Source organism: Mesoplodon bidens (assembly GCF_964165515.1).
Source record: "Mesoplodon bidens genome assembly, chromosome: 7".
NCBI classification, from domain to species: Eukaryota; Metazoa; Chordata; class Mammalia; order Artiodactyla; family Ziphiidae; genus Mesoplodon; species Mesoplodon bidens.
The window spans coordinates 108,487,692-108,502,328 of NC_138164.1; the positions used below are offsets into that span (position 1 = coordinate 108,487,692).

Consider the following 14,637-nt stretch of genomic DNA (forward strand, 5'->3'; position numbering starts at 1 on the left):
TGGCATCAATTCTAGCACCGACAACAGCGGTAGGTGCCGAGGGCTCTGTTCATGCCAGGTGCTGCGTGAGCATCACTGTTCATGGGCATCAGACCCTAATATCCCCAACTATCCAATGGGTGGGTTTCCCACCATTCCCATCATGCAAGCCCAGGCAGGTACATGGAGAAGGGGAGTCCCCAGAAAGACACAGCAAACACTGCCACGCCCAGCCCTGGCGAATCAAATGAAGCCAGGACCAAAGGGCTTCCCTGAGAGCATGAGAGGCTGACAGGGCTGCTGCACTCAGAGTCTGGCCGGGCACAAGGGCACTTAGGAAGAGCCATTAATCATGCCTGCAGCCCCGCGCTCAGGCTCCAGAGCCCCCACACCACTCCATCTGCATTCTGCCCACACCCTGCCTCGGTCCCCACACCCCCCTCCTGGCCGCCAACCATCAACCTGGCTGTGAAGGAGGTGATAAGATGCCCCACTTTTCCCTCTGGCCACTTTGCAGCTCAGGAAGAAAAGTACCAGCGGGGGGACTTCCCTGGTGGCACAGTGGTTAAGAATCCACCTGCCAATGCAGGGCACACAGGTTCGAGCCCTGGTCCGGGAGGATCCCACATGCCATGGAGCAACTAAGCCCATGCATCACAACTACTGAAGCCCTCGTGCCTAGAGCCCGTGCTCCGCAACAAGAGAAGCCACTGCAATGAGAAGCACGCTCACTGCAACCAAGAGTAGCCCCCGCTCGCCACAACTAGAGGGAGCCCGCGCACAGCAACGAAGACCCAACACAGCCAAAAATAAATAAATAAAATAAATAAATTTATTGAAAAAAAAAAAGTACCAGCGGGGCGCCTCCCACATCCTTGCCAGTGACTGACAGGGCCAAGGGCACTAGGTAGGGCAGCCTCGCAGGCCTGTGGCAATGTCCCCTCAGCCGGGGCCCCAAGGCTTGGTCCTTCCACCCCAGGCCATCCCTCTGGGGTCCAGGCAGCAAGAATACCCTTCTCTCCTGGGCCACTGTGACTTGACTTGTCTTAGTCCTGTGTCTCCCCAGATGGGGACCTCGCTGCTACCCACCATCCTAGTGGCCCAAGAGAAACACATCAGAGGAAGCACCAGCAGAAATCCAAAGGGGACCCCACCACCCCCTGCTCTGAGTCAGAACTCCTGCCTTACCTGTGACTGGTCACCTGTGCACTGAAATAGGCAATGAGGGGGGAGGGAACACCCCTGTGACCACACAGTTCTGCGAACATCAGTGGGGAGACGTGCAGAGCAATGCCACTGCCGGAAATGCAACCCAGATCACAGACAAGCGGGCCCAGAGCGGATGAGCGGCCACCTCTCCCCTGGTCTCTCAAGCCCAGTCGCTTAGCAAGGCCAGCATGGGCACCACCAAGACCCAGAGTCACTTGGCCACTCCACGCCCTGGCCAGCACTGGGGTCAGCCAATGGCTGCAAGCCCAAGGGTGCGATGAAGGAGATTTGAGACGCTCCTGGGAGCACCTGAGACTGCGCAGGTGGGGAGGGGCTAGCACAGCGGAGTTTCCCTGTGAGTCGGAACCAAGACAAGGGGGTCTGCCCAGGCCTGCGAACCTCCCTCCAGGGAGGAGGCTCCGTCCTGTGACACTTGGCAACCACAGTGGGGGACTCGGCCCCCACTCGCCCTTGTCCTGTGAACCACCTGAGCACCTGCTGGGCTTGACCACCCCTTGACACACCACTCCTGACCTCAGCCAGACAACCACCGCCTGGGAGGAGAGCTGCCACCTTCCTCCCTCTGCCAAGAGGGGAGAGACACAGCAGACTCCTCAACTCATCACAATAAACTGCCCAGCCAGCAAGAGCCGTTGCAGGAAGCTGACAGGGGTGCAGGGGCCTCTGCCCCCACCCTTCTTCTGACATGCTCCCCAACATGCTCCCTCGCCCACCCCAGTTAGAAGGGGGGCTGGGAGGGCAGGAGGCGGAGGAAGGAAAGCAGTGGTCAGGGGCATCTGCAGCCCCCAAGGTCGGACCACCCCATCTGGCCACCGCCTTCCTGGCAGGGCAGTACGGCGCAATTCCAGCAGAGCTCTCTCCCTTACCAGCCGCTAACGGGTCTCAGAGTTTCAAGGCAGCTCAGCCAAGGCGCCCCTGACACAGCAGGTCAGGGTTTCAAGGGCAGAGGAGTCCACGCTGCCGACACGCTGGGCTCCCGTGGCGCTAGCAGGCCACCCTCACCCAGCCACCCGAGCCTCACTGGAGCCAGGTGGCATCCACGCGTGCCTGGCACAGTGACAAGGTGGCCACCCAGGTCTCTGGCTCAGGCTGGCCAGAAACCCTCACTCACCGGCGTTGACGATGGCGTCCACCTCCAGCTTGGTGATATCGCCTCGGAACAGGGAGATCTTCTCGTTGAGCTGCTTGTCCTTCTTGTACTTGGGCTCCTCCACCTTCACGGTCACCCCTGGAACAAGCAGAGGCCGGGGATGGGGTCACAGAGAGGTCCCCACTGCAGAGTGACCCACCAGTGGCCACCAGTCAGGCAAGCCGCCATCAACTGCCCTCCACCTCCAGAGGCAATGTGCCATGCGAGGACCGATGACACGGTAATGACAGCCCACACTGACTAAGCGCCTACTGTGTGCAGCACACACTCATCTCCTTGAATCTTCACAACGTTGCACACAGCTAGAATATCAATGCCATCCATTCCCATTTTACACACTAGGTAACTGAGGCCTAGGAGGGTTAAGTAACTTGGCCTGGGTTCCCGGTTACCAGGCCTGAAATTCGCAGGGCCTACGTGCTCACCAGGACGCCGCACTGCAGGCCGCTACACCAAGCAGCAAATCCCAGCTCCAGCGGCCATGGGATTGCAGGTCTAAGGCTCAGTTTCCCAACAGTATAATGGGGATAAAAACCGAACCTGCCTCAGGCTGTGTTAATAATTAAATGAGGTGACACTGCAAAGGGCCCCGCACATAGCAAGTGCTCATAAATGCTGCCGCCATTCTCCTTCTTGGCCTTGTCTTTATGATTCTCCCAAGATATGGGCCTGAAAGGGCCACACACCACCCAGACAGCTGGGCCGCCCAGCGCAGGGCCTACCTTTCGCCGCCTCCTTCCACGTCGGGATCTTCTTCAGCCGGACGAAGTCCCGGCAGAAGTAATGCTCCTCCCGCTGCTTGTCACTCAGGCCCTTCAGAAACGCTGCAGGGGCGGGGGGTGGGGGGTGGGCACGAGAGTCAGGCGGGCAGGGAGAGGAGCAGTCCGGGGGGCCTCCCCACTGCCCACGGGTCTCCTGTCCTCACGGGGATGCTCGCCTCATCCAAAGAAGCCCTGCATGCCCATCCTTCCCGCAAGCACACGGGGAGGGGCACGGAAGGAGGGTCCCCTAGAAGATCTTGCTGTGCCCTCTTTGTTAGGAGGGGAAATTGAGGCCCATGGAGGTGGAGGGTGTCTTGCAGGCACCACAGACCTGAGTTCAGAATTCAACTCTGCCACTTTCCAGTTGCGTCCACACCTCTGGGTCCCAAATATCTTCAAGACAGCCCTTGTAGACTAATTTCAAGCTTACTCATACGTGCTAAGGCCAGGCAGGTCGGCGGCACTGAATCAGTTACATCATCGATCAGTTACATCATCATCGTCGTTATTTGTAGGCAGCAGGACACAGGGAACCAGGACACCCATGCTCCTCAAAGAGCCACAGGACCAAGCGGGTCTGGTGCCCATTTGTGACAAACCCCCTGCATTGGCAGAGGGCTCCCCGCGGAGAGATGCCCGCTGGGGTGAGTCATGAATCAAGGGAGTGGCTGGAATTGTCCCCATTTTACAGATAAAGAAACAGGCTCAGGAAGGTCAGGAAGCCACCCGTGGTCATACAGCTAGTGAGTGGGAAGCCAGGCCCCCCATCCACTCACAGATTCTGGGTCCACCCAGGCTGGTTCCCCTGCTGGGCCTGGTCTTCCCTTTGGGTGGCCCCAGGCAGGGAAGCCTCTCTCCAGAGCAGCAGTCCAGGCTCGCGGCTCGTGGGCTCCCCCTGCCGGCCTGAGACCACCAGGGCAGCCTGGCTCTCAGCCCGGCCTTGTCCTCCTCCACCACACACTCCCCAGATGGAGCAGCCCCCAGTGACCACCAGGGGAGGGGGAGACAACAAAGAGGAAAGACCACAGTCAAGGAACCCAAAAAGCATCAGAAAATGTGCAGAGGTAGGAGGGCAATCAGAGGGGGTAGGGGGAGAGGTAGGGTCCGCCTGCTGGAGCCTTCTGTGGAAAGGCAGAGACGGACAGATAGTCAAGAGACAGGTGGGTCCCCCACATGTGCCTTTGCCCTGCCAAAGTCAGTCCATCCAAGCCTCTGCTCCTCAAGATGCCCGAGGAGCCTGGAAAGGGCCCCGTTCACAGTCCAGCTCAACACTGTAGGGAATTATTACCAAAAGCTCGTTACACCTTGAATCTGCTTACACCAACTCCAGCTCAAGATAGAACCACGCTCTCCGGCAGCCACTTCCCTCCCCCTTCCCTAAACACCCATCACACGCAGGTCCTACACGTGGTGCTGGGGATCCAACCCCCAGCAATGCAGACGTGGTCCTGGCCCTCGTGAATTTATAATGCAGCAGGGGAGACAGAAGCTGACCAGGCTTTACCCAATCAAGCAAGCAATCCAAATTCCAAGTGCTATGGAAGGGACGCTCGGGGACTGGGAGAGGAGGTAGCCGGAACCCCAGTCCAGGGGGACTTAGCAGAGACTGGGAAGAGGACTGAGAGGTAGCCAGAGTAGGGAAGGGTGTTCCACCATCCGGAACAGCATGTTCGAGGTTCTGGGTGGGTGCAATCCAGGGTGTGGGGCAGGCGGCAAGCACAGGGGGAGAACGATGCTGAGGGGAGACAGGGGCACCTCGTCCCAGAGGCACCCAAATCAGATTAAAAATGCTTCCACCAGGTAGAGATTAAGAATTCCCCCACAGCAGTGCCATTCTCATTCTTTCTAAGAGGCAAGGGTATGCAGTGTGGATGGTACCCAGCATGGATAGTCCCCTCTGTCACTAGAGTCCCTGGATGCTCACAACCCATTTCTCAGCCTCCTTCTCAAGGGTCTGCCCTCCTCATGATCTGAGAAACAGGCCAAGAGCTCCTACTTTAAATGCTCCTTTCTTTGTGTGTTGGGGGGGTGGCGGTGGGGGGATGGTGCTGGTATTTGAAGGAACTGAAGCGCTTCTCCAAGCCTTGCTTGTCTTCTTCTGTAAAATGGGGGCACAGAAAGCTCCCTCGCGTTAAATAAGAAGCAGAACAGGCTTAGTTGGGCGCAAAACAAAGCACTCAGCTGCCGGCAGACGGTACCACCAAGCAAGGAACAGGCTCGGCTCCATCCAGAGTCTGCCTCTCCCTGGCAGTCTGAATACAGATCAGTCAGTTAACAGATATTTACTGAGCACCCACCATGCACCACACCTGGGAGGCGAGGTGAGGTCTGGGACAGCTTCCTGGAAGAGGTACCCCCAGTTTCTCTGGTCTGCCCCAGGAGCTGCAAATCGCTCAAGAAACTCCTACCAACCAAGCAGAGGCTCCCTCTGAATTCTTCATCTTCCCCAGGTGGCCACTCCAGCTGCTCCTTTGGAAGTGGGTGCCCCCTCCCCCTTCTCCCTCTCCCAAGGCTCCTCCGTTTGTCCTCCCGGCCATCCATCCAGTGGAGGCTGCCTCCCCCTCCCACCAGGGCGGGAGCACCCCCCACACCTGCCCATATCTCGTTCTCCCTCCTTCAGGTCACGGGGCACGAAGGTCCTTCCTCCCAGCCGAGGCCGCCCAGCTCACCTCCCCAAGGGCTCACTCCTGCGGCTCCCCCTCCACTGGACTGTCCTGCCTGCCCTCAAACACCTTCTGGTGTACCCCGGCTTTTAAAACAAAACCCTCCCTCAACCACGCATTCCACACGCTGTAGCTGTGGCCAAGTTTCTCTGCCTCACTCCACTGTCTACACGCGCTGTCTCCACTTCCTCCTCCCCCTGACCCCACCTCTCCATCAAGGCCAAGGTCAGAGGCACCACACTGGCCACCTGTCCTTATGCAGTGGCCCTTCCTGGCTTCCCCTGTACGCTCAGCACCCCCAACCCCTTCTTTCTTCTCAGGACCCCCAACTTCCGATCCCAGGCTGCTCACTGGCCCCCCTTCTCAGCCTCCTTGCTGCCTCCCCTTTTCCTTAATCTACACCCTCTCCCTGGGTTTTCACATCATTCGAAAACGCTCATGATCCCAAGGCTGCACCTCCAGCCCCTCACCTCTTCCAAGCATCTGCTCCCCAACGCCCACAGCCTGCTCTCATCCCCAAATCCTCTGTGTGCAGAGCTGAACTTCTGACCTCTCTATCCTTCCTCCTTCTCAGTGAACGGCCCCAGACTTTGCTGGGGCCCCAAACCAAGGGTCTTTCCTTCCTCTTCTTCCCTCTTCCATCCATCTGCAGGCTGTTAGATTTATCCCCCCAACACCACAGACACCATGCCTTCTGCTACTCCCACCAGGGCTAAGCCTCGGTCATTGATTGCTCCCTAGACCCCTGTGGAAGCGCCTCCCCACCCCCCGGCCAGCTGACTCCCTGTGTCCACCCTGTGGTCTGTTCCTAACACAGCAGCCCAGAGATATTCGGGACAGAAGTCAGATGGAAGCTGTCTCTCTGTGTGAAGCTCAGTTCAAACTCCAAGTCCTTGCCAGGGCTTGGAGAGCCTGCCTCTTTCCCAACCTCCTCCCGTGCTACCCTCCCCACTGCACTTCACCCTGCCCACAGCCCCTCAGCCTTTCAGTTCCCCCAACAGCCAAGCTGTTTCCCGCCTCAGGGCCCTTGTACCTGCTGTGCCTCCTGCCTGGTCTTCCTTTACAGTTCCCTCCTCACTGCCCTCCCCCTCCCAAAGCAGCTGCCTCCCCTACCATCTGTGCTTTGCTTGACCTTGGCCATATGGGGATATGTCACGTTTATGTTGGATTCCCAGCACCTGGCACAGCATAAAGCATGTGTGAGTGTCCCTGGGCATCTGTGGGATGACTCAATGAACCAAGGAGCTGAGACCTGAAGGTTGCGGGCAAGTTTGCTAACAGAACAGGGTCTTCCGGGAGGAGGGAACAACGCGTGCAAAAGCCCTGAGGTCGGAGAGAGCATTCGGGTGGGGAAAGGGAGAGAAATCTAGAACAGCTGGATGGAAGAGCAAAAGCAAGGCTCTGGCAGCCTCCCCCGGCTTGTCTGAGGCGTTTGCTGGCCCATGGCCCGGCCGCTGCTGGGGTTTTGATTCCGCTCTTGCTCCTTGGTCCCCCCAGGTTTGGGCTCATGACCTCCCACCATCATGTTCATGGGCAAGGTGCTCACCCTCTCAGCCTCAGTTTTCTCATCTCTAGAATAAGGACAAGGCCAGCCTTCCGTGGCACCCAAGCTTGCTGTGAACAAGAAGATTGGCTGCGAAAACACAGAGGAAGCTGTCGAGTGCAATATACACATCAGATATACTCACTCCTTCCTGTGTGTGAAATAAGAAGACCCAAAGAGAGCAAATGAAAACAAGACAAAATTTGGGAGGGGAAACATTATTTTTCCAACTTGGGGCAAAGCAGGCGCAGGAGCTTTTTAAGTTATTTGGGTCCCTATATTTATCATCTTGCACAACTGTGACCAAAGTCCCCCTCCAAGGCCTTGGCATGTCCAAGTGCCGGTACTCAGAGCTGGCTGGACCTGTGGCCAGAGTGCAGGTCCATACTGTGACACTGGAGGGGCTGGTCAGCCAGAGCCCAGACCAACCCCATAGGACTCCCAAGACCGGAGTCCCTCTGGCTGGGGTACCCCACGGAACTAATCTGGGATGCCCAGAGATGGCTCAGGTCCCCGAGCAGACACCACCTGGCAGATGCCACCACCTTGCTTTACAAAATCAGTAGGGCAATCGCCCTGGCCACAGGCAAGCAAAAGGAAGCCAGGGTGGGACGCAGCCCAGGGCTCTGTTCTGCACTGTCCTCCCCAGTACCCGAAGTCTGCTCTGAGTGACCCACAGCCCGCGCAGTCCTCTCTCTCCAGCAAAGACCAAAACACAACTCTGCTTCCCGGAGACGGCAAAGAAAGACCGTCAGAGCTTCCAGCTCAGCTACCGGTTGACGAGGTGCCAACCTTGAGGACACCTGTCGGCCTGCCCTTCTGGCCTGTGGTCCCCAAGCACACACCTCTCGAGGCCAGTGTGTGGCGTGCCGTGTCCTCACTCATCTCCAGAACAAGGCTGCAGCCTGACTGACCCCAAGGAGCTACAGGCTGCACTGCTCTCTGATTTATGGGAAGGAGAAGCCAGCTGAGGACCGGAGGGCTCTCTTCACAGCCTCAGCTTCATCATCAGCGGGGCCGCCCCAGGCCCTCCTCACTCGCTCTGGGAGGAGGAGAAGCAGGACCCTTACGGTGGGCATATGCCCCACGCATTTATAACACACGCTACCTCCCTCTGCCAGAAGGACAGGTGCCGACTTAAAGCACAAGTGAGTTTTATTTTTCTTATAAAAGATGTACAACATACGTTTTAATTTTCTTTCCTTTTTGGAGAGGCGAGAGTATTTCACAGCTCAGTGAGACAGGTGCTGTAAAAGGATGTTTGCAGTAAATTTTGATGAAGAGGTCTGACCCCAGATGAAGCTTTCAGCGGCTCCCGGGCACGAAAGCCGAGCTGGAGGAAGCAGGCTGTGTCAGAACCATAAAGTGAACCGGGCGAACGGGAATTCAATGATGTGTTTAAAGAAGTGTCTTTATGGCACTTCACAAGACGGTGTTCGGAAAGGTGAGGGCAGCCTGGCATGGAGGGAGGCTCCTCTTCTGAAGAAGGGTGGGTGGGCAGGGCTGATAACAGCTGGGCTCTGGGAACATGGCGGTGGGGGCATTAATCACTTCTCACCGTCCCCCAAGAGCACGGGCTCGTTAAAGCCTCTGGCACGAGCAAAGGGGAGACGGCAGGAGGCACGTTGGAGCTTTTCTGCTCTCCCAGACCCCCTCGCTTCTGGCCGCACTGGGACGTGCCAAGGCTGCTTCCCAGAAGACAGGTGGGAGAAGCCCACCCAATTCCCAGGTGTGCCTGGGAAATTTTCTGGTTCGGCAGTCGAATCAGATAAATCATCCGCTCTGCATGAAATCCCACAGGGGTTGAAATCTGTCTTTGCCCTGCCCCATGCAAACAGGCTGGAACACATGAGCCGTATCCTGAGCCACGAGGGAGAGGAAACAGGGCTCAGGACCTGAGGGTCAGGGTTCTAGCATTTGAGACCATGGGGAAGACAAGTTTATATAAGCCCAGTGTCCCCATGGCCAGAACAGGGCAGAGAGAGGAGATAGACCCGAGGGGCGACAAGGGATGGGGGGCATTGGGGGGTGACAAGGGAGGGGGCACTGGGGACCCTTTGGCCACTGTGTACAAAATGGTTTCTAATGTGATCTCAGCACAACCTACAAATCGGGTGCTGTTGGTGCCATCTTACAGATGAGGAAACTGAGGCTCAGGGAGCATGGAAGCAGTGGTGCCAGGGCTGGCCACGTCTGATGACACCAATGCCTGTTCTCTTTTTCAGCACACAGCTCTGCCCCTACTGCAGGTCAGAAGGAGGATCTGTGCCCTTCTCCTGGAGGCCAGGCCCCTCCTGTGGTGGCAAAGCCCCCAAATACCCCAGTGCCTGAACTTAAGTCCCCTCACACCCAACTGCCTTACAGTAGGACTGTTTCCACGATCTTCTGATGAAAAGGCACAACCTGGCGGGGGTGGGTGGTAATGAGACCCTCCAGAACTGAGGGAATTAAATTATAGAAATTAACCCCTGGCCAGTGAAATCAAATACTGCAGAGGTCTCTCAAAAAGACTGAATGTCTCCTAGCCAGGAAGATCAGCCTGATGGTATTTACTTACCTAGAGAAAGAATAGGTCCACAGAAAGAACAGGTCCACAGAAGTGGGCAGTCAGCTTGAACCCAGGAAAAAGAACCCAGGCAGAATTTGGCTATCTGTCCAGAGGACTCGCTGGGCCATGGACTGAGGCATCTGCACCTGGGGCCCAGAGCAGGCACTCAGCACTGAATTTGTACTGGAACACTGAGCAACCGCCCAGGGAAGGGCATCCTCAGTGGGTAGGCGCACCCCTGGCAGGGAAGCTTGCCCAGCCTGCCCAGGGCAGTGGGATCAGCTTCCAAAATCATTCAACCAGCTCCCTAGTTGAGAACACCTGCTGGTGAGCAAACTTAAGACTATGAATTGGCTTCCACATGGCTTTTCCACAGGGAGAGGAGGCCCTGCCCATGTTCACATGAGTTTCCAGACCCAGAGCTATTACATTTCCCCAGTGTGAACTGCACTTCAACCCTCTGAACTATACATCAGTCTCTTGTGAGTTTGGTTACTATGTGCCAGTCTTTGAGAGAGGATCATCTCAGGCATAGACAAGCATTTAGAGGCCTAAGTAGGTATACCCCCAACAGAAAGATGAGCACATGTCCATCAAAGACATGTACAAGGATATTCACAACAGCTTTATTCCCAACAGTCCCAAACTGGAAACCAAATGCCCATCAACAGGAGACTGGGTGCACAAACTGTAGTACATCCACACCATGGAATATTACACAGCAATAAAAAAGAGCAAACTGTCGTTACACCCAATAATGTGGGCGAATCACAGAGATATTAGTAAAAAGAACCAGACACGGTGTATGCCTCTGGTGATATGAAGTTCAAGAAGAAACAAAATGAATAGATAGAAAAATGATTAGCAGTAAGGGGTACTGATTGGAAAGGGGCTCAAAGGAACCTCATGGGGCAATGGCAATGTTCTACCTATTGATCAAAGTAGTGGTTACACAGCAGTATACTTAGGTAAATGAACACTGATTGTAGGAATTCCCTGGCCGTCCAGTGGTTAGGACTCGGCGCTTTCACTGCTAGGGGCCCGTGTTCAATCCCTGGTCGGAGAACTGAGATCCTGCAAGCCGAGCAGCATGGCCAAATAAATAAATAAATAAATAAATAAAGGATCAAAGCTTGGACCCCAATCAGAGGCAGAATCCAGTTGAGGCAGTCCCTTAGTGTGGCGGTTTTAAAAATATGCCCCAAATTCTTTGATCCTCTTCCCTCACAAAGGTGGAAACTAATTTCCCTCCCCTTGAATGTGGGCCAGATGAGGCATTTGGGCAACAGCCATCTCACAGGAGTGAGCCATCTGGGAAGGGCTCACCCCACCCCTAACCAAGTCCCCGCCAACCTCCTGAGAAAACCTGAGCCTGACCACCCAGCTAAGCTACTCCCAGCTTCCTGAGCCTCAGAGACTGTGAGATAATATAAATGTTTGCTGTTTTAAGCCACCAAGTGTCTGGGTAATCTGTTATTATGCAGCAATAGGTAACTAAGACACAGAGATGTCTCTGTCTCACTCCCACAAACTACCACCTAACGGCTGCTGGGGGGCGGGCGGCTTCACACCTACTGCTGGGGTTCCTGGGGCAAGCCCACCCTCCTCACACTGCCCCCTGACTGGACACTGGCACTCAGGCGGCCCCATCAGCCACGGCTTCTTTGCAGCACTGACCTCTACCTGGCATTGTCTCATTGCCTTGATCACATCCTCTACTGTTTCTTCCCCCTAAGCTCCATGAGGGCAGGGTCCTTGCCTGTCTCCCCAGCACAACAGTGCTGGCTACATAGAAGGCACTCGATAAACATGAACTGAATGAATGGAAATCCCAGCTCCTAGCAGAGAGCAGCCTGGGAATTCCTGACCCATCAGCTTCATGAGGTCTGGAAGTTTTCAGTGGCACCCAGGAATGGGAGGGGCGGAGAGCTGGGTCCTAGAAAAAGTGGCAGCTCCAGCACAGGTGCCTGGGCCCCTGGCCTCCCCAGCTCTCTTTCCCACCACCCTGGGTTACTGTTCTCTGACAGAGAAGGGAAAGCAGGGCTCCCTGTGGGGACAGTCCCCGTACCAGGGGGCCTGCCCCCCACTCCCCACCCTGAACGGTGTTCTGGGGCCAGGGCTGAAGGGCTGACAAGCACTCCTTGTGTTCCCGGAGCAAAGTCAAATGCTTCCTGCTGGTGCTTTAAGATCCCAGTGAAGGCAATGCAATTCGTGACAGTGGTTAAGTCATCTTGAACTCTACCTCCAACCCCAAGAGGATGCTTTCCCCTTGCCCCCAACCACAGCCAGCCCTAGGCCTGCCTTCCCAACCCCATTGGCTGAACCCACTTCACCACAAGGGCCCAGCCAATGAGCTGCTATCCCTGTTCTTTTGAACGGGGATCCAGCCCGAACGGTCGCAAGAGCCCAGGGAGCAGGTCCTGAAGGGCAGGGGCAGCTGGACAGGCAGCCGGGTCTATTTGGGGCTCTGCAGGTCAGGTTGCCTGCCTTCCCTGCTCTATTCGGGCCCAGAGTCCAGCCCTGGGATTCATGCCCACCAGGACTCATGCTCTGCCCCAGAGCGGGAGGAAATGGCTTGACTCCTGTGTATGGGGGGTGGGGGGGAGGGCGGAGGGGGCGGTGGGGGATCACTGTTCTCATAGGCACAACGCCCCATCTCTGCCCTGCCCCGCAGCTCCTCTGTCCTGTGTCCCCCAGGAATAAGGCAGAGAGTACTCACAAGTGTCCAGAGGCCAACGTTAAGGGCAAAAGGGCACCAAACCACGTGCCTAGAGATGCAGGCCCCCCCCCGTAGGCGTGGGGGGAGGTGGAACCGGCCCGCTCAGGGAAGCCACTCCTTGTGGCTATCTGACCCCACCAGGTGGGATGCCAGCCCCAGAGCTGTCCCCTCAGCCCATTCCCTGCCACTCCGCCTAAAGTGCCACCCCCGAGAAACCACACCATGCGAAACCCGGGGAGTTCAGAGCCGGCAGCAAGCTCCACGTGACCTTGGCCTATTGGCTCTGGCACTGGGCCTCAGTTTCCCTCGTGCACAACAGATTAAGGTACTAGGTCTTGGATGCTCCCTGGGGGTGCCCAGCAACACATTTCAATGGCGTGAGGCCACCCTCCTCACACTGCCCCCCACTGGGGACCTGAACCTGGTCGGGGCGGTGAAGTAGTTTATGGGGCTGGGCACATAGGGGGCGTGGCTGTTAATGGGGGTCCATACCGGGGCACAGGACCTTAACTTCCCCACTTCTCTGGGGTGGACGAGGCTGCTGGTGGGGTGCTGTCCAGCCGGAGAAGGCCCACGTAGGGCCGCCCTCGCCCCTCGCGCCCCCCTTCTGCTTACACTTACATTTTGCCTCCTTCCAGTCGGTGGAGGTGCTCAGGTCCACCTTCGCCGCCATGGCCAGGGGGGCCCAGGTGCGCACCCCGGCTCTCCGCCCCACCGCCGCCGCCCCCCAAGCCCCAACTCCCGCTGGGGTCCGCCCGCGCGGGTCGTACGCGCCCAGGGACGCCGGGGGACCGCACGCAGTGCTGCGGGTCCGCTTGGCACCCGCCGAGGGGCCGGGCCAGGGGCGCCGGGCGCCGAGCAGCTGCCCCGCCGCGCGCAGCTGTGCCAGGCGGCCGGACACTCGGCTCCGCAGAGACATGAGCGGGCGGCGCGGGGCGGCTCCCCGCCCACTTGGACTCTATTTACGGTGCTCGGGGAGTCTCTCCCTTATTTACTCGGGAACCAGGTGACGCGTGCCAACCCGCGGCGACCTGCTCAGGAACCAGCGGGCCGCGCGGCCAGAAAAACCCAGGCGCGCCGCTGGGCACCCTGGAACTTGTAGTCCGGCCCGCTGACGGGCCCCCGCACTCGTATACACACGTGCGCGCCCCGCCCGGCCAGCGGGGTCGCGCTGCGCCTGAGCCCAGCTCTCGCAGGGTCGCGCGGCCGCCATGCGCCTCCTCTTGGGGCTGGCTCGGCCGCCGCCAACTTCCTGGTGGGAGGTGCCTCCCGCCCCCGGCCCCGCCTCTGCCCCTCTGGCCGGGCGTACTGAGCCGAGCGCGGCTCCCTGCGGGTCACCCGGGACCCACCCCGCCCCCAGTCCCCGGGAGCCGCGCGTCCCCGCCGGCGGCGGGGAGGTGACGAGTGGCGCGAACGGGTACGTCCGGTTGGGCGACTTTCCCCAGACCGCTGCGCTGCTCCTTCTTAGCCGGCGGCGGCAGGAACCGAATCTAGAGCAGCTAGGAAGGCAAAGGTGGAAATCGTGTAATTTGAAGGCAGAAAATTAGAGTTCCAAGTGGCCTTCTCGGTGGAAGAATTGGGGTGATTTTTTTCTTTATATTTTTCCTAATTTTTTACAAGGACTATAAGGATGGATTTTAATATAAATATTTTAATGTCTTTCTATACCATTTCATTATTTGATAAATATGATACTGGATATTTTGTTTGTTTGTTTTTGGCCGCCTCCCGTGGCTTGCGGGATCTTAGTTCCCCGACCAGGGATTGAACCCCAGGCCCACAGCAGTGAAGCGCAGAGTCGTAACCACTGGACGGCCAGGGAACTGGAAGACAGCTCTCAGGTCTGACTGGTTGCAGACCTGCCTTGTGCTCCAGGCCTCTCTGGCGCTGAGTGTGGTGATAACTCTTCACAGAGCTGTGAGGAGGATCACAGAACCCTCCTGTGGATGCAGCTGGCACCACTGTGGTGCCCAAGAGAGGATCAGTGGGAGACCTTTGGGCAGAGAGGGTAGATCAGAAGCCAGGGGACAGGAAGGAAGGGCCA

General features: G+C 57.5%; 1 protein-coding gene across 2 annotated transcripts in view; it reads right to left on the reverse strand.

Moving 5' to 3' along the window:
* Positions 1 to 13,811, reverse strand: part of MACROD1 (mono-ADP ribosylhydrolase 1) — a 152,545-nt gene extending 138,734 nt beyond the window's left edge. The window contains exons 1-3 of one of the 2 annotated variants that reach the window (XM_081240114.1): positions 13,215 to 13,811; positions 3,082 to 3,183; positions 2,321 to 2,437 (exon numbers count right to left, since the gene is read on the reverse strand). In XM_081240114.1, the coding sequence (XP_081096240.1) occupies positions 2,321 to 2,437; positions 3,082 to 3,183; positions 13,215 to 13,512 (517 nt within the window). In that variant the 5' untranslated portion in view covers positions 13,513 to 13,811. The remainder of the gene's footprint in view (positions 1 to 2,320; positions 2,438 to 3,081; positions 3,184 to 13,214) is intronic. The other variant, XM_081240113.1, reaches the window with a different exon arrangement.
* Between the last annotated feature and the right edge of the window lie 826 nt (positions 13,812 to 14,637).